The sequence below is a fragment of the Anastrepha obliqua genome, chromosome 3 (assembly GCF_027943255.1).
Source record: "Anastrepha obliqua isolate idAnaObli1 chromosome 3, idAnaObli1_1.0, whole genome shotgun sequence".
NCBI classification, from domain to species: Eukaryota; Metazoa; Arthropoda; class Insecta; order Diptera; family Tephritidae; genus Anastrepha; species Anastrepha obliqua.
In genome coordinates, this window is record NC_072894.1 from 95,691,320 (window position 1) to 95,711,652 (window position 20,333).

The 20,333-nt window shown below is 37.5% G+C and overlaps 1 protein-coding gene across 3 annotated transcripts in view; it reads right to left on the bottom strand.

Moving 5' to 3' along the window:
* LOC129242694 (protein furry-like) overlaps nucleotides 1-20,333 on the bottom strand; it is a 110,219-nt gene that overhangs the window by 70,202 nt on the left and 19,684 nt on the right. For 2 of the 3 annotated variants that reach the window (XM_054879490.1, XM_054879489.1), the window contains 9 exons: nucleotides 15,299-16,749; nucleotides 15,092-15,229; nucleotides 12,214-12,554; nucleotides 12,003-12,141; nucleotides 10,802-11,932; nucleotides 10,613-10,739; nucleotides 10,337-10,553; nucleotides 10,082-10,264; nucleotides 6,378-6,521 (listed from right to left, as the gene is read on the bottom strand). In XM_054879490.1, the coding sequence (XP_054735465.1) occupies nucleotides 6,378-6,521; nucleotides 10,082-10,264; nucleotides 10,337-10,553; nucleotides 10,613-10,739; nucleotides 10,802-11,932; nucleotides 12,003-12,141; nucleotides 12,214-12,554; nucleotides 15,092-15,229; nucleotides 15,299-16,749 (3,871 nt within the window). The remainder of the gene's footprint in view (nucleotides 1-6,377; nucleotides 6,522-10,081; nucleotides 10,265-10,336; nucleotides 10,554-10,612; nucleotides 10,740-10,801; nucleotides 11,933-12,002; nucleotides 12,142-12,213; nucleotides 12,555-15,091; nucleotides 15,230-15,298; nucleotides 16,750-20,333) is intronic. The other variant, XM_054879491.1, reaches the window with a different exon arrangement.

Below are 20,333 nucleotides of genomic sequence, written 5' to 3' on the forward strand. Positions count from 1 at the left end.
TATTTTTTCGAAAAAGTACCAAACTAAAAAAGGCGAAAGCAAACCATATTTCACAAGCCTTAAAACAAGTATACTCTTCTTAATAGTTGTTAAAAGTAGGAAAGTTTATAAAGTTCAATTCATATACAAGGTGAAGTCCAAAAAAACAAGAATGAGCTAAAATAGAAACGACAGGAGCTTTTTTATGATAACTTCGAGTTTATTTAATCAAAATAGTCCCCTCTGGCCTCGATACACTGTTTTGCGCGATCTAAAAGCTTTTCGAAAGAGTGTTTCAGGTCATTGATCGGAATCCGGAATGTCCTTCAGGATGTCGGTACAAGCCTTTTAGATGGCCTCTACGGACACAAAACGTTTTCCTTTTTAATGGCCAAATGCAACATTACGAATAGGTAGAAATCACAGGGAGCCATATCAGGGGAATACGGTGAGTGATTGATTTTTAAAATGCCACTTATATTCAGTCACAAGAGTGGATCGATGAGATGGCGCATTATCATGCAATAAGCGCCGCTTCCTCCTTCGCGGTATTCCGGGCGAATTCGAATCCGTCGGCACGAAGTCCTTGTGAACAATTCCCTTGGAATCGTAAAAACAAATGAGCATCGACTTGATTATTGGCTTCTACAAACGCGATTTTTTGGGTGGTGACTGGACTGGGATCTTCCAATCCGCACTTTGACGATTAGTTTCAGGTTCATGTTGGAAACACCACGTTTTTCATCACCAATTACAATATTGTAAAGGAAGTTCTTGTCTTTTCTCGTCTCTTTAATGAGGTCTTTCGAATGTTGAATTCTGAGCAATTTTTGGTCCTCAGTTAACTTGTGCGGAATGAAACGTGCACAGACCTTTCGTAAGCCCAAATGATCAGTTAAAATGTAATAAATTGATGTTTTGGAGATATTCAACTCCGATTCCATGAATGTCAACGAGGATTTCGGTTCATTTTTGATAAATTTACGAACAATTTCGATGGATTTTCGGTGATTACTGATTTTCGGCGGCCCGTATGTTCATTGTCATTTATGTTCTCACAACCATCTCTAAAACGTATAAACCACTCATGAACACTGGCACGAGATAGACAATCATCGAGATAGACAATCATCGCCATTTTTTCATCAATTCAAATGTTTCGGTAAACGTTTTACCGATTTTAAAACAAAATTTGATATTAGATCTTTGGTCGAAACTCATTTTTGTACCGATGACACAAACATCCTGACACTTTAGACGCAATAATTACGCTTCCACTGAACCGAATTCTACCAAGCTTTCACTAGAAGTCAGCTAGGGATGTAACTTCCAACGCATTAACTCATTAAAAAGATGGCACTATCAAAAACATTTTTATGACGCCAGTCTTGTTTATTTTGGACTTCACCTTGTATAAGGATATATAACATATTAATGACTAACATAGTCCTAGACATATCTTATTTACTATAACAATTGTCATTATATTGTCTTAGGCATAAGTTTTCATTCGTTGATGCTTCAATAGGCGCGACAAAAAAATCGTAGCTGAAACATTGCGGCAGCCAGTTGCAACGCTAAACAGACTGATAGCAGGATTAGCAGGTCTTTAACGTTAACTGGTGCCGCAATTATATTTCGAGTACGATGAAACACAGGATGATCCATATAGGTTCTAAACTAAATTATTTTCAGTATATTCTTAGTTTATTCGAAGGAGCGAACATTCACATTATTCTCGGCTTGACATCGCCGAAACGGCTGATAAAACGATTGCCGAACTTGGTGCGTAAAAGATCGATAGTGGCATCGGTTGTATGGCATAGCGTGCATTCCTGCTGAAATCAAATATCGTCCAAGTCTATATCTGCAATTTCCGATCACAAAAATCATTTATCATGCCTCTGAAGCGCTCACGGTTGACCGAAATGGTTTTTCCAGTACCATTTTCAAAGAAAAATGTGCCAATGATGCCACCGCTCAAATCGCTATAAACTTTCATCCTCTGAGAATGCAATGGCTTCTCGACGCTCATGTTCAGGTCTTCTAGGAACATCATCTGGATACTACTTTAATGCATTCCGGAGCAATCACTAACCAGCAGATATACAAGTTGAAATCTTCAAGGGTCGAACTCTCCTTTTTTGGATTATGCGATGGAATTATGAATTTCCTTTCCTGTTTACAGAATTCAGCTCAGTATACGAAAATATAACATGCAGTGACAATTGACAGGGCTTGGGAAACACAATTTTTAGGTGGAAATATTCAACCTTTCCGTTTATTGTTGATATGCAAGGGCACAATTCCAACCGAGTAAGGAAACAAGTGGATTGCCATTATGTTTTGGCCTGAAACAATTATTTAGCATACTATCAGTTTAAATATCTTTTGAAAAACTACTAAATAATTGCCTGTGGACGAGCAGATTTTTTTGTGAGGACTAACCCTGATAGATACTTGTCAAGACAAACAGACAGAATGCAAAGCTAGTGCTCAACCAGCTATGTAAATCTTTCAAGAACTTAATCATTGATTATCAGTTCGGTATATAAATAAGTGGTTAGCGATTAACGAAAATAATAAGCTCCTATTGACACCTGCAAAACACCCAAGTGTTTTTCGAAAAGGCCTGACAGGGTGGAACCAAAATTCCTTCTCAGGTACAGGAGTCCTGATAAAACTAATTACAAGCCACAGTTCATGGGGTCAACATATGGTCACCATAGGCATCATCGACGATCCACTGAGTACACCTTGTTTCGAAGATAAAGATAGCTTAGAGCTGCCCGGCTTTCGCCAGACTAATATGGTATATTTTTGGGTATTCGCATTCGGTACAAATTAGCAGAAACTAAAAGCAATTAGCTCCAGACAAAGCGATCAGCTAGCCAGTCTTAAACTACGGGCTCCGATTTGGTCTGCGAGAGCTAGTCGAACGTAGTGGAAGATTCTTCATATACCTCAGAAAATTGCAGTTTCGTTATCGCCACCACCCCCGCAACGAAACTCTTATGCTCCGCATCAAAGAACATAATATAATGATATGCAATTAGTTTATATTGACATCCAAGCTGACATCTACCGGAAGTCTAGCCATCCCTAGCTACCACCTTGAGCTAAAAAACGAAGTTCAGTTATATGTAGGCAAACCGTCAAACTATCAGCGGCATGCATTGAGAGTCAATTATCATCCACATCAACGCTCGCCCCATGAATACCAGAATCGGATACTAACACCCACCCATTACAGATGATGAGCTCGAATTACCTTGCAAGACCGGCGTAAGTCTGACAAACTTACATTTCAAATATTGTACCAGATGAAAGTCCTACCTATCCAGAATGGACCACAGCATAAATACTAAAAGAATAGACCCCGAACCCTTCCCATGTCCACTCAAACCAAACTCATGTAACATCTCGCTCCGGTCGAAACAGAACATATTCTCGTACCACAGTTAAATATACACCATTACTACCCATGAGGATCATCGCTCTACAAGAACATTGAGAATGCAGAAGTGGTTTGTTGAAAGCGGTATCGACCGATCTTCCGTATAAGTAAATATGCCTTAGAACTGACATCGACAAAAAACTCGTCCTACTGCTGCATCCCTTATCTGAAATGCTGATTCAGTGGAATGCACAAAAAATAACTTCAAAAAGGCAAGCTTCACAACATATGAATATATTTAAAGAGAACTATAACTTATAAACACTTGCTGGACATGCTAGAAAGCAGAAATATATGGAAATCGTTAGTTGACATAATAGAAGACACCATGAGGAAGCTAGTTCGAAATGTTACGGCTTAACTGCAGAAACAATGTTTGAAAAACTGCTAACATAGCAGAAACAGCACTGGAAAATATCCTTTTTCAAAAACTTTTGTGGCTTTGCTTTGCCGCGCACATGTCTACAGCTAACTCGCATCTCAGCTGAAATGTGAGTTTCAATTTGCCGTTCTATAGTCTTGACTGCGAAATTTTAAAGAGTTTAGTGAGTGCGCCTTTTCAAATTCTCGTTACGATTCGTACGTGCTGTTGCTTTAACGGTCAAAGCTATGTAGGTATGTAGGAATAGCAGAGCACAGTTTTTTCAATTACTGCAGTTACTTTTCGAACATACATTCACATGGCAGCTGTTGATAGCTGTTCAAAAATCTGAACAAAAGTAAAGCGACAGCAGAAGCAACAGTGGAAATTTCTTACTTTCCTTTTGCTGTTGCTGCGTTTTCGTATTGCGCAGATCTTCACAGCACAGCAACGTAGCATTTTTTCATGCCGCTATCGCACTGCTACCATCTTGGCAGCAAATGGACATTTCAGCTTCGTTTTTCTGTTTACTTTCGCATGTTAGTGTTGGCTTTGATAATTTCCGCAGCCGTAGCAAAATTGAAGCGGAAATCAAGAGAACTAATTGTTGTCCTGTGGCAACTCACGAAGTGGTAGAGTCTTATTTTTAAGAAATGGAAGAAGGTAGAGAATGAATGAAAATAATATTTAAGGGTGTTTTTTTCAATTTTCTGTACCTCCCTCCCCCCCTGATGAGATGTCGTGAGATTTTATTAAACCCCCTCCCCCATCCCCCAATCCCACGTGAGATTTTTCAAAATGTGGGTTTCTTATATTATATTATATAAACACGTTAGATTGTTATTGTAAAAAGAAAAAAAAAATTGCTTCGTGCTTTTATTTATGACTAGTTAAGACTAGTAATCAATATTGCTGAGAGTTATAAGTGTAATAAAAATTATAAGACTTAAATCGTAACTACTGCGATTAAAGAAAGAATATCTACTCTAATTCAGTCCATGGAGAATCATGCGCGGTTTCAAGAGAGACTATTGGGACCAACATGTTTAGTAAAATCATCTGCTCCTTCAACTTCGTTCTGATCTAGCCATTGACGCTTGCGCACAGTAACTCATTAGCTCGTCTTGTGACAATCCGTGAGGGTCGCACTTTCCGGTACATACGCGCTTGCTTAGCTGGTGCAATGTGAGCTGCTCGCCTGTGCTCTGCAGCTCTTGTGATAAATACCGAATGTACTGCAGCATATTTAATCTAAATCACCACGTATATGTACTTGGGCAATAGAGATCATAAGGCGTGCTGATAAAGGCATTCAGCGGTAGAATCGGTAGGCGTATTAGAAATAGAGCAAATGACTTTCCGTGAACCTAAGTGATAGGGTATGGAGGTGGCAGAAAACGGTCGTGAAAAATCATATGCAGATCATTCCGGTGTGGGCTGCAGCAGTTCTGATCATCGCATTTCACAACCTAAAAAACATTAAAAACAATTTCCCTTTGTAACTCTTAATAAAAATTTGTTGACATTCGCGCTCGTTAAAAAACTAAACAAAAAAAATAAAATAGGCACGCATAAAAATTTGATATGAATCAACTGCAATGTACCTGGAGTAAATATTGGCTCTCTCTAAACAAAGAAGGTTGGAACCTGTCCGATTGTCGCTGCCACTCAGCTCGTACGCTCTTGTTCATCGAGTCGCGCGTTCGGCTGATAGTGGCGCGAAAACAAACGACGGGCTACACTGTACCGTAAATTCAGATTAAATTGAGCTATTTGGTATAAAACAAATATGGTGGTTTGCCACCAGTAATGTATAACGTCGAAGTATGAATGAAATTATTTTCTTTCGAACGAATTAGTGAATGATCTTAATCATACTACGATTACGCTTAAGATTAAATCTTAAGCATGTACAATCTGGATAATGGACCAAAATAGTATAATTTTTTTTTGTTTCAATCAGAAAAAAAATTGCGTCATATTTGCCGAGACCGCCCCCTCTCTCCAACGTAAGATTAGATGAGATTTGACGCGACCCCCGCCCCCCTTAAACATCTCACGTAATATATGGACGCCCCCTAATTGATTTCAATTAGTGCTCAGAAGTACATATGAAGCTATCAATACCATTTATTTGACTAGCATTTTCTTCTTTTTTCTATAGCATTATTCGACATAAGATTTTTTAAAAATAAATACGAGAATTCCAACTATAAGCACATTCGCATAAGCAGCGGCATCACACACACACACATATATTGTATTAAGCAAGGTTTAAAATAATTTTACAATTTCTTCTCTCAAACACAGCACTAGCATTGAAAACTTACACATAAAATACGTTGTTTAAAATGCAATAAGAATTTACTACAGTACTAAGTTATTACTAAAACTAACAATTAGATACTTGGGGTTTCTAGAACATTTAATAATAACAAAAAAAAACTCTAATTACTTATTATATTGGAAATTTACTAAAGAAATCAACTATAAACATTTACATGTCCATCGAAACTAAAGGCAAAGACTCCCTTACAGGAAGAAAATTTAGTTTTTTTTTCTCTATAGTGTGTATTTTACCCAAGTCGTTTCTGTCGTGCCTCCTTACGGCCATAAGATAGCGGCAGTGTAAAGCGTGTAACAATCCCTTCTGGTCCAAACACGTTCGACGGTATGTTATCCAAGGAATCGGATAGAGACCGTGAGTCCGATTGATCTTGTAGACTAAAATTATTAATGAATTGATTTGTTGAGGCTTTTTTTTTTTTTTTGTACATGGACATGAAGAGTCTTCATGCCGAAAGACTGTCGTGTTTGTTATAAAAAAAAAAACATGAAATGCTGCGGCACTTCTTTAAAATGAAGGGAATCTTTGATTAATGACGATGTTTTGTGTACAACTTGTATCGAGTTTGCCCTTAGAGCACAAGTATGTTCGGGTCATGTTTCATGATAGAATGCAACGATAGGGAATTTATTTATGTATCTGATTTATACCGAACATATTACATAGAATACAAGTAGTGTGAGAAAAAGCAAATTAAGTTATAATATTAAATAAAGTCTTAAAGCTTGAATTACAAAATCCCAACATTAAGTGGAAATGTATGAAGTGGTCGTTTTCCGCACAAAATCCCAACATTAAGTGAAAATGTATGAAGTGAGTAAAACTTAATTGCTAAGTGCCAAAAAGATATATTTATACATTGATAAAGCAACAGATAATAATATAAAATTTTACTCATGCGCAAGAGATGAATTAGAAAAGTATAATTAATAATAAAAATAATTAAATTGTAAAAATTTATGGAAATGTCTGAGTGAGGTCAAAGCCAGACTTTATAGGTACACATAGCTGGTGAATATTTTTGAATATGTAACGTAAGTGAGGTGGAATTATACACGAATTACATTAAAATATATGCAAGTATTTTGCCAGCCTACGCCTAAGGCTGTGCAATTTTGGCTTATTTTGAAATACCTATTATATGGGGATTAACCATGATTATTCGATTTCGTTATTTTGCAAATTATTAGATGAAACCAAAAGGCATGCATTATTTTGATTTAAATAAAGTAGTTTTTAAAAGGCACAAATATATTTCAAAATTAAAATTTAATTTGTTCATTTTCAAAATTTTTTAGAGAATCCACTTTTTTTTATGTTAATTATACTTTAAACCAATATATAGTAATTTCTCCTTATAGATTATTGAAAGATTAAATTTTGCTCCATTTCTTAAACGAAAATAATGTGTAAAAAAGTATGGTTATTGACCGATTAAATTGAAAACTATTTATACCTTACATTGTACATTGAGAAAAAAGCGATTGCCACAATTTTCAGCAATTTATCTTTCATTAGTTGCTAAAATAAAAACTTGTGTGCATATCTCAAATTTATCAATGTATGAAAGGCGGTAGTGATCAAAGACTTTTTTTGCCTATTTTAACCAAGAGCAACTTGAATACCTAGCTTCCTTTGACGAATCTTTTCTTAATTAGAAATATGTGACTTCAATGACGTCAACGATGATCTAGATGTGCTTAAAAGGTTCATAACTGGTGACGAATTATGGGTATATGGTTACGACATCGACACCAAAGCCCAATCGTCTCAGTGAAAGAGTCCAGGAGAGCCAAGAGTCGATAGCAGAAAATCGCCGCACACGCAAAACACTTGTCTTATTTATGCCTCTCACAAACAAACTAAACATTATATTGCTAAAGCCGTGAACATATCTTCGAGACGAGTGTGCCAACATGGAATGTACGTAGCCTGAGAAATTTGAAAATTCAACCTATTTTTTTAACAGACCTTGTACGTGTTTTTAGTTGATTTAAGTTATCTCTTGCACAGACGGACGGATAGACATTTCTAGTCCTATTTCTATAATCACTCCGAACATTTTTGTTTGAAACTTTATTAGAAACGAAATGTTGAAGCAGCTTAGTTCACTCATCTTCCCCGGTATAAAACATTATTGACAACGCTAAATGAGCATAAGTAACATATGTAGGTATAATAAAATAATACCCCTCTTAACTTTGATGTGATTCTAAAGGCATATTTCCACCGTTCCTTAATTGTTGTTTACGCCTAAATGTGGGTTAGAAGCTTTTTTAAAAGTTCAAATTCCAGTGGAAGTTTTGTTGTATCGAAACTTTATTTCAAAATAGAGTCGAGTCAACTTTGTTGGTCCAGCAGAAAATGTTATGTTAAAAAAGATAGCCGTGCCACAAATTTTAACATTTTTACAAGATGTTCCAGTTGCACCCAGATCCGCAGCTATACAAAATTATACAAACAAAAGATGGATCACTCCACATATTTCAAAAAAAATGTGAATTTTTTTATTAAAAGATGCCCTAATATCTATGTAAATACTTCTATTTTTAATTTTAGTGCATCTTCTCTAAGTGCGATGCGTACCGTACCGAAAACTTTAGATGCGTTTTTCTCGAAACTATATTATATTTTTCAAATCATAAGAAGAATAAATTTCACTATACATTCACAATTATATTTTGCAGGGAAATACGATATTTTTCAACACAATCAAAGTTCTTGTTGTTGTTGTGGCAGCTTACTAAGCCCTGTCAATGCGATGTGATTACCGGTCGTCTTCATCTAACGGTAGACCCAGGAAACGTACTGTTTCGACAGGTTGGGTCCAGAGGGAAAGGAGTTTTAGGTGAGTAGGTTTGATGAGGCATGTAAAAAGGTGGTTAATGTCGTGCGATGTGCCTTGCTGGGTCCAGAGGTTAAGTGGTTAAGAGGTGTTAAGTGAGTAGGTTTGGTGGCCATGTGAAAACGTGCCTTCACATGTTGGACATTTGTTGGGCATGTCGGGGTCGATTTTAGAGATGTACGAGTTTCACCTGCTACCACGGGTCTCACGAAGCGGCTGAAGCTTTTCGTCTGTAATAGGTGGTGGTTGGACTTCGATGACGGCACTCAGAGGTCGGCAGTTTAGGAAGGTGGTAAGTGCCTCCCGATGAATGTCGTTTACTGTTTGTCTGTATACTGTCTGGTCCAGTAGTTATAAATGCATTTTGTCCTGGATCTCGTCAGAGTAGTTGAAGAGATGCTTCCTGACGTGCCTGAGAGGCGACTCAGATTCTAGCAAGTGTCTGCAGAGGTGACACTCTCGGTAGCACCCAAGGAGAAACCGCTTGCTTAGCATTTTATTGCGCTTCTTGACGGAGAGCATTAATGCCTCATTGTGTAGGTATATTGCAATATTTTGAGATGTCTGTAGCTAGCTCTATCTGGTGCACCGTACCTAATACTCTAAAATCTCTTTAAATCTGCTGTTTGAGTAGACTCTATTTCGGCGACATGATATTTGAAATTAAGTTGGTGGAAATAGGCTATAACCTTTGTAACTCGTTTTTTTGTTTTAAAAAATTATAAAGTTTGATGTCGTGTTAAAAGCACTGTATACATACGTTTCGGATCCACCAAAGGTGTAAAAAACAATTTAACTACATCTTACATTCAAAATATACCGCATAAAAAATTACATAGACATGCACAAATGAAATGGTGAAGAGAATGAATATTGTTTTTCTATGCACACAAATAAAATCCAACAAAAATAATGTTTAGTTATGTTTATGTGAACAAAAAATTTAAAATTAAAAATAACCACACATTGAAATTAAATGCATAAAAAACGTACAGGACGATCAACCACTGGTTATGTTACGATGTTACAAGAGATAATCAGACAACAGTACTTTAATTTATGATTAAAAACAAAGGCCAATTGATATCTTACCTCAAACTTAAATCAGGCGATGCACAGCGCACCGCTACACTAGGAATTTGTGGTACCAGACGCATAGCATAAGCAACTTGATTGCGCCACAATTTTAAGTAAAGATCCTTTTGACTTTCGGTGGGCATTTTCTTTGTTGGCGCTGAGCTGCGCAGCAAGGAAGCGCGATTGTCACTAACAGGTCTGCAAAAAGAAAAAGAAAAGTATAAAAGCAAGAATTACCAAAGAGAACGTATTTAAGCCAAAGCCACTCACGTGGGATCGATCACACTGTAGAGTGTGGTCAAACGAGCGTAGCAGATAGGCCAGGCCTGCGCAACGGCAGAGGGGCACTGCTGTAAGATACGATTACGCTCCAAGAAACCAAACAGTACCACAGACCAGGGATCAAATTGTTGCTGCTGATGTACTGATGTACTGCCCTGTGACAGGTTCAGCGTTGAAGTGGATGATTTTGATGTATCTAATAAAACTAAATATTTGCCAACTTAGCAAACGTTTAAAAATTATTAGCAAAAATTAATAATTTACCATCTGTAAGTCCCGCCAACCATACGCCACTCGTACGTTCTGCAATCCATTGCAAATCAATAGCATTCGCGTTTAGAATTGCTGTCTTCTCCGATGGTGGCAAATGTGGTAAGCACTTCTCAAGAACCTATAAACATGAAATTAAGTATAATGACAGTAGTATGCTTATAGGCAAACTCTCTAACTCACCTGTGGACAAGACTTGTCAATTACATCGATAACCGGTGGTTCGGTCTCCGGTATACCAAGCGCTTTCATAAGATTTTTCACTTCTTTAAGAATCATTGCAGCTAACTTTCGCAAGAATGGACGATAGTTACATAGCAGTACCAGTGCAAATCCCTCTACAAAGTGCAGCGTGGTAACCAATGGTATTTCATTTTTCTTAGCGGCGTCACCAATATTTATGACAGTTGTTTGCGTGATACTAGACATGCCACTGGAAGTTATACTCGAAGCACCACTTGAATTCGTATTTACGCTCTTTACATTACTAGCGCTGGAAAGCTGACTAGTGGCAGTGTCTTTACTAGCAATCGTGGCACTTAAGCCAGTTGCCACTGGTACGCCACCGACACCAACACTACTACTGGCAACACCGGCGGGCGCATTTGCAACACCGACAGTGATCATTGTGGTTTTGAGCGCATTCGTGCTGGAATTTCCATTGCCATTGACATTTATTGCACAACGCCAAATGTTCAGAAATACAAATAGCATTCTGGTACAATTTTCCAATAACTGCGGATAAGTGTCGGTGACATCGCGCACTAGGAACTGTGTGTACCCGTGCACGACATCCTGACGCCAATCCGGAAAGTCAATTACCAATGTTTGCAACGACTGATGTGTCAATATACGCAACTCCTCGTCCATATGCACGGTCAGGCGAGAAAGCAAGTCCACCAACTCCTGTGCCGTCATTGTTTCTGGTATAAGACGAGGTACAGCTGCGACGCAGGTACGAAATAAATCAATGCGTGGTTTCCGCTCACCCGATAGAATTTCGTCGGGCTCTTTATTTTGATTTTGCGTGTTAGTCATCATCAATGGGCGACCGTAATGTACGTCCAATGCTCGCAAAATGTCCACAAAAACACGACGTACGTGCGGAAAATAAGTCGACATGCCAATGCTGCGGGCAGTATCATCCGTGAGCATTTTGTTAATGTAGGTTTTCTTCACTCTCAGTGTATTACCGGAGGGCAACACTGGCACAGTGCGTGGCATCGGTGGTTCACCGTCTTTTTGTTGCAAAGAATCGGCCACAACCAGAAATGCGCGTAGGCCAATGCTCATGCGTTCCGGATTTAGAATCAACTAAAATTAATCAAGCAAAGGGAATAAGAATTATTTAAAATATTAGCCAGCAATTAACGGCCCTACTCACCTTAATTGAACGTCCTACGCATAGTAAATCATAAACAATCTCGCGCATGGCGAAATCCAAACGCTCTTGTGCAATAAATTGTATGATCTTCACAAAAATGTTCAGTGGAGTATCACGTGGCACGACACCTTTCGAGCCTCTGTGGAATGAAATTATTCAAGTACAATTGTTGTGTGAGATCGTTACTTTTTTTTCAAAGTCCAGCACTTACTTTGGAAATAGTGAATTTACAATACTTTGTAGTCTCGAATGTGTCGCCGAGTTGGATTCGCATTTGATGCGAATCATGTACACCCATAATAGACGATAAAGCGACTCCAGTGCTACCCGGCTCATTTTCGAATCACGATTTTTTAAATTGCTAAGACACATGGCCAAAAAGTAATGCCAATTTGAAAGGAAAAATGTTTTCTGCGAGACACATAGCAAACAAGTGACTAAAGGAAATAAAGCTAGGCGGTGTTTCGACTTTGTTGAAGCATCCAATGTTTGTACGTATAGCAGCTCAACGAAATTTTTCACGCAGGGGACATTAACTTCATTTTTCACAGCCTATAAGATTTTGAAAAATTAAGAAAATAATTAAATTTGTATTTAATAACTTTAACCAAACCCATAACTCTCAAAGCAACATGTTGAAAAACAAGTAAATGATCGCTGATTTTACGAAACATTTGGTTAATTTTTGTTAGCATCTATTCACAGATTTTATAAAATATGTAATGTTACAGTAAAATAATTGGTGGTATTGTACAATAATTTTTTATAGCAGTTGAACCACAGCAGGACACGACAAATCCCGGCCGTTCAGCGGCGCCACATCAGGACGCAAATCACAAATTGGCCGGGAAATTCGGATATACGCCCACATTATATATACCCTATATTTATCATCTACTATATACATACTATAAAGGTGAATGTCTGTACGTTGTACGCGCATCTCTACGAAACGACAACACCGAATGACGTAAAAAATTTTTTACATTCATATTTTCACCCAATGAAGGTTATAGGCATGTTTTTATGATGGAACTCCCTTCCCACAGCGCCCAGGCCGCGCTACCACTCTCATTCGTCACTAATAATCGAATATTTGCTTAAATTTAATCTAAAAAATCTTAGTTTTTTCTATTTTCCACTATTTATAGCACCCTATAGACTTCATAATCCGCATTAGATGTTCAACTATGACCCAAATGCAAAGTTCAAAAACGGTTTGAGATAGAAAATTATATTAATAAAAATAATTTTGCTTGATATTTTTCTGATTGGTTGTTTTGATTTTATTCAACGAGGCATAGAGGCAACGGATGCTGGGTATTGTAATATTATGGTTATTAATAAAAAATTATTTTCTATGAAATTGTTTGTAATGCTTTTATATACATATCCTAAATCCCTCAAAACTACCCCTACGCGAGCGGGGCAGCGGGTTAAAGCTAGTATCATATATACATCATACTCATCGATATCAAGGAACTAGATCAGAATGTTCCACATTTTGTATGCTATAATTTTTAAAGGAAATTATAAATCAATTTCTAGAGCAAATTTAAACTCCCTATCCATTTTGCTTTCATTGATATAAATAATTTCTATGCTCAACATAAAATTTGTATTTTTGCCATATTTGAACCGTTATCTGGAATTTTTGCTGAAATGTATTATGAATATATTATGTGAGATATACACTTTGATCTAAAAATATCTTGTGCCCTCTTGTCTATGGGGACATTAGATTGTACCGAATGTAAAGAGTGATCAGATTGGAGCTACTTTTTCCAATAGGGGTTTTTTAACAGATCACGCGTAACTACTGTTAATTTAAATAATGGCTAAGTCAATAGAAGGAGCAACCCGTACCCATTCAAGAACAGCCATAACCTTGGAGGATTCATCAATCCATATTTCTTCAAAGACGAGACTGCACCATTGTAACAGTGAATGGCGAACGCTATCGCGCCATATAAACTATTTTTTGATGCCGGAAATTGAATTCCGTAATCTCAACAACATTTGGTTCCAACAAGACGGCGCTACTTGCCATACAGCCCGTGAAACAATGGATTTACTGTCCCGTCGTTTCGGTGAGCTATTTATCTCTCGTCTCGGAGCAGGGGATAGGTCACCCAAATCGTGTGATATCACACCTTTGTTCACGGATTACGGTGCATTTGCGGCCATGAATGGTTCTACACAAAAATAATAAATATTGCCCAATCAATTTGAATTTTCCCTATTTGATTTCAATTGAAAATCCGATACCTATAAATTGATCACCCTTTATGTGTACTTCCCTACTAAACTAAGGGGTTTTCTCGTATTCACGAGAATGCATCGCATTAAACTGATCTCTCTGGCGTTCGAGTCGTAAAAACGATATTTGTCGGTCAAACAAACCTCGAGCTGTGACAGTTTAATATTCGTTTTGCAGTCTGATTTATAACTATAGGAAGCTTCTTTTCGCCAACCATTAGCAAATGGCGAATAGATGAAGCAAATATTATAGAAGAGCATATTTCGGCAACGCTGGAATAGAGCTGCCTCAAATTACATGTCTTTGTAAAATAGTGAGTTATACCAGTTTTATGAGGTATAACCATACTTGCTAGCTGCGAACCTTGCTCACATGTAAATGTTTCTTCAATTGAGCCGAGCAGAGATATAGCGAGCAGAGAAATGGCGAATAGAAGAGGCCTTATATCTAGTGGCCTTAGTTCAAGGATCGCCACTATCCCAGCCATGGGGGATGTGTGCATAGCTTACATAATGCACACGTATGCTAGCCGTTCAAATTTTGCGAGTAATTACCTCACTGTGAATATCGCCAAGCAACCGTTCCATCCATTTTAGTATAGTATGGTATATAGCATAAGAAATGACTGTCGACTTGGAAGGGTTAATGTTGACGCCAACAGTAACATTCCCTCTTCTCGTCAACAAAGAGTGCAACAACAGAAGTTAGTTGCTATTATTAACACTATTGTATAGCACAATAATATACCTCTTGATTACACAAAAAAAAAAAATAATTACGGCAAATAAAGTTTGTTTCCCATGCATTTTTCAATATTTATAATACTTGCCGCCGCTACTGGTACTATAATCTCCACAAACAGGCCCGCCAACGCATGTTTGATGTCCTTATCTTTAACTTCGAGAAAATATTGACCACATTCGTGCATGAATTGAAAGGAAGCCTCGAACTCCTCAATAGGTACCATCTACATATTAACATAAAAGAAAAATTCATAATTCCATTACATTTATTTACACATTTAGTAATGTTTTACCTTGACGCGAAAAAATTTCATACCCATCAGCAGGCTTATAATGCTCTGCGTTGTCGTATTTGAAGCCTCCTTAGCTCGCAACTCCTTCAATTCACTCATGAACCGCTTGCGCACTGACGCAAAACGACTCTGGGCCAAAACTCCAATCACTTCCGCATACAAATCGGCTATCATATGAATATTGTGCGCATTGGGATTATTTTGTAAACCTTCCTTGTACTTAAAATGCTTGAAAGCTAAATTTTCAATATTTCGAATGAGATCCTCATGTCCGGGATGAAAGGGCAATTGTTTGAGTATTTCAATCAGAGCTAAACAAAATATGAATTCTACGGCAGCTTCTCGGCGTTGTAATTGAAATTCCAAATCAATTGCGGGCTTAGGTGTAGCATTCTTCTCCATGCGTTTGAGATCATTTTTAATTTCGCCATCTGAGAGTTGGCGGCGATGCCAGGCTAGTAATGTGTGCAACAGCGAGGGCAGGCAGTGTTCGGCCACTGATCCAAGCGCCGATAGCAACTGATCGAACTGTTGATCCTCACCACGTTGTAATAGTTTTGATAATTGTTTTTCGGCACTCTCCAGCATAACCAATTCGATCTTTTTCTCCGCTTGCACCGTAAAATCACTAAACAAATTTCGCATAACAATTTCTCCTGGCCTTGGCGGCGTCGATATCTCATTGCCGCATGACATTTGTGACCCACTCTGCGACAACGGCATGTCTAGAGCTTGCGTGTATGGTATTACGTTAATAATTGACGTACGCGAATGGGTACCCCAAGGAAGGAGTGCTTGTCGTGGTGGTATAACGATTGGCACTGAACTCCCAAGTGTAGTATTTGTCGTCGCAGTTGTTGCCACTGAAGGCGTTGATGTTATGATTGGAGGCGTTTGGAGAGCGCGCCCACTACCGTTGTTATCATTCCCAGTATTACTTGCACTAATGCTATTATTATTGCTATTGTTGATAGCACTATTATTTGTATTATCTATATAGACACCATCAGCGGAATTATGCTGTGACTCGTTTATGGCACTACAATCAATATTGAAGTGTTGTATCGGTGTGTTCTCGTCATTGATCGGCTGATTGCTGGCAATGTTTATGGGTGAATTCGCACCGCCGCCACTGCCTCCCGCACCAACAACGCACGTGCGTGTGGATTTCGGTGTTGATGTGTATTCGTTTGACGAATTTGTAGAGTGGCGTTGGGTTTGGGAATCGATGTTGGCACATCCAACTCCGCTTGCGCTTTGATGTGTGTTACTGGTATTGTTATCGTTTGTTGACTGCTGCTGTTGTTGTTGTTGCTGTTGATAACCATCGTCGAAGAGCTTTTGGGTAGAAATAGCTACAGTTGGACTATTTCCCGGAGAATTCAGGATGCAAGTAGCGTTCGACTGTGCTGACGTCAAGGCTACATTTTCATCTGAATGTTGATTAGCACCTAAAATAAATGCAAAATATAATTTCGAATGAATTACTGAAAACATCCAAATTTAGCCGAATATCTCGGAATTTAACATAAAATGTTTTTTGAGCTAGATTTGTATATACAGTGGCTAGCAAAAGTGAGTCCATGATTATTATTTTTTATTTTTAATATTTGTAATGTTTTTTGGGTTGGAATTTTTTTGTTATTTTTATATTATAAATATTGCTCATTCAGCACTTCAACTGTATTCAAACTTTATACATAATTTAGAAAGATGCAAAAAATGTTCATCTCAGTTAAAAAGTTTTAAAAAAATCCTGTTTTATAAGAAAAAAGTAATAAAAATTGTATAGATGTAGGTGTTTAGCCGAGCACCTCGTCCTATTTGTGGCGTGATGTTATTCCACAAATGGAAGAAGTTTTAAATCGATTCCGTACGGCAGTTTTTTTTTTTTTTTTTTTTTTTTGTATGAGGAGCTTCTTCATGGCGGAAATGCACTCAGAAGTGTGTCATTGCCTGCCGAGGGGCGGCCGCTATTAGAATAAACTTCATTTTGCTGTTTCATGCACGGAGATTCGAATTTTGGTATAATAAAGTGAAACTTTTATAACTGAAGAATCGCGTTAATTGAAAAAAAAATTTTTAACGATGTTTGTGTTTTTTTTTGTCTATGTATAAAAAGTGCAATTTATAAAAACTGGTGCCTTTTGTGCTAGTTGCATTAATTGCATTAATAATAAATAATATAGTAATTTCTACCCATATTTGAGGTAAATAAAAAAATTAATTTAAAAATAAAAACTGGAGTTTATTTTGTTTAATTTGCTTGTAAACTTTTCTGAGCATTTTTTTCCACACGTTCATTTAAGAAAAAAAAAATTAAAAATTCAATCAGTTTCGTGGTCATGCAACGCGTAGCTGAAAATTTTCTAAAGATTCAGATTAAAGTTTTCAAAATTTAAATATAAATTTGTTGAACTCTTTGTGTAAAGTTTGATGTATATGGTTTTGATTCAAGAATGAACGATATTTAAGCAACAAATAAGAATACTTCCAACTCGAGAAACATTGAAAATATTAAAAAAATCATCAAGCGCTCAGTTATGCTCGTCACTGTAGGTATGATGAAATACATCGTTGCAATCTCTTATCAGACATATAAAATGCTATTATCCAATTGCGACGCTAATAACAATTTTGATGAATTAAATATTTAAAATCATTTTTTCGATGTTATTCCATTAGTTTTATTAACCCTCGCTTAGACAGCCTACCAAATTTTACTATATACAAGGAGTTATCTCAAGCAGGGTGAGGAAGCAACATACAACGTTGTGAAGTCTATTTTTCATCTTTAAAACAAACAAATGAAGTCAATTTTCATTTTTATTTTACTTCCTTTGCACTCGACATATGAAAATTGTGATACACGTTGTAGTTCTCAATGATATTGCCACCGTCACTATGTCGAGGGCTTTTGATTTGTCCTGCAATACTAAATTCGTTTTACCACAATATTGTACTTACACATAAAGAAGGCACAGAAAGAAGAGTTAAAAGAGAATTTTTTTTCATCAAATCCTGTTTCAGAGACATTGCACAACAAAGCTTAAACACACGTGACTTAAGTGTAATTTCAGGTGAAACTAAATATAATTGAAGTTAAAAATTTTGATTTCATTCATCTTGAAGGAAATGAAGGTGCGGATCGAATCGAAGCAAATTCTCTCCAGGCATGAAAGACCAAATAATACGACAAGTTTTTTCTAACAGCGGTCGCTCCTCGGCAGGCAATGGCAAGCCTATGAGTGCATTCTTGCCATGAAAAAGCTCCTCATAAAAAACTTTCTGCCGTTCGGTGGCGGCATAAGCTATAGGTCCCTCTATTTGTGCAAAAGACATGAAGACGGACGCCACAAATAGGAAGAAGAGCCAAATATATCTATATATATACTTCTTCAGGTCATACTTAAACAACATTTGATGGTTTTTCTTCATTTAGCGCAGTTTTTGACCAATTTTGCCTCTTTTAAATTAAAGTAACCTACCTTAATCAAGACTAACTCCTTCAGATATCTTAAATTTTACTCCACTGGTTATTTGCATGAACAGAACTTCAGATTTCACACGCCCTTTTAAACGTATATGATTCCGTTGGACTTTGAGCTTTATATTCTGCGATCTTAAAGAAATGTTGTGCATTTGAGCGCAAAAACAAAAGACGTAAAAATTGAGTAGGTCAAAGAAGATAGTGATAGAGCGCAAAACTGCGAACTGGAATATGCTATACCATATATGCCGATATTGAGTTACTGAGCCCCAATGGCCAAAAGGTCGATGACAGCCGCAGTCCTGCACAAGAGATCCGCATTTGAGGGATCAGATATTCATACAAAGTGCGTTGAAAAGTATCAATACTCTCGCGACGTAACATTCTGTATCAGATATGGACGTCGTCGATTATAATATGCGCTAAGTCAACCCAGATGGCGGCCGCCATAGCCGAATGGGTGGGTAGGCGACTATCATTCGGAATTCACAGAGAGAACGTCGGTTCGAATCTCGGTGAAAACACCAAAATTAAAAAAAAAAAACCATAAAAAAATAGAAAAATCTCTAATAGCGGCCGCCTCTCGGCAGGCAATGGCCAACCTCCGAGTGTATTTATGCCATGAAAAAGCTCCTCATAAAAATATCTGCCGTTCGGAGACGGCTTGAAACTGTAGGTCCCTCCATTTTGGAACAACATCAAGACACACACCACAAATACGAGGAGGAGCTCGGCCAAACACCCAAAAAGGGTGTACGCGCCAATTATATATATATATATGAGTCAACCCAGAAGCTCAGAAGCTTGGACGATGACAACATTCGATGAGGCGCCCCTTGGAAGAGAAAGAAGCCAGCCCAAAAAAGCCGGTTTAAGTTATTTCTACTAAGAGGATATTCAAAACTCTTTTCCTGCCCCACAATCACACTTTACTTAGTGCTTAATCCGTACTGAGTATGCTCGCTGATTTATTAGTATCTTAGACGTAGACCACTTACGACCTGGAGGACGACGGACGAACGGGCTCTTGTCAGCTCGTCAGCACCTTGTTTTTGCCGCACTAACACGCAAAGATACAGTTTCTTGCCATAACCTGAAGAAGGTCATAGACCTCCTTTACTAGCTTAGATGTGAATTTCAATTAGAAGACCCTTATCTGAAAGATAGCGATAAATTCATCTTTTACACCATTTGAAGGTTTTAAACTGAAATAGTTGGATATTTAGATTGAAACACGATAAGCCACATACACTTATCAGTTCCCGTTCACTCGTAATTTTTTAACCCATCATCAAGATCAAGAATAGGGATCAATATCAAGTTTACAACTTGTTCGGTCTAGAAATCTGCCCTTGTAGTTATTCGTAGTTGTAACTCCCTCAAAGCTGTTGTTCCTCGTAAAAAAATTTGAAAAGATCAATCCTACAAGGGGATGTTACATTGCTCTCTTCGAGCGACCACTGAGCTAAAACATTATAAATTACAATCATTATGTAAATCGATCATATAAATTTTGAATTCAGAGCACATGCGTTACCAAAAATT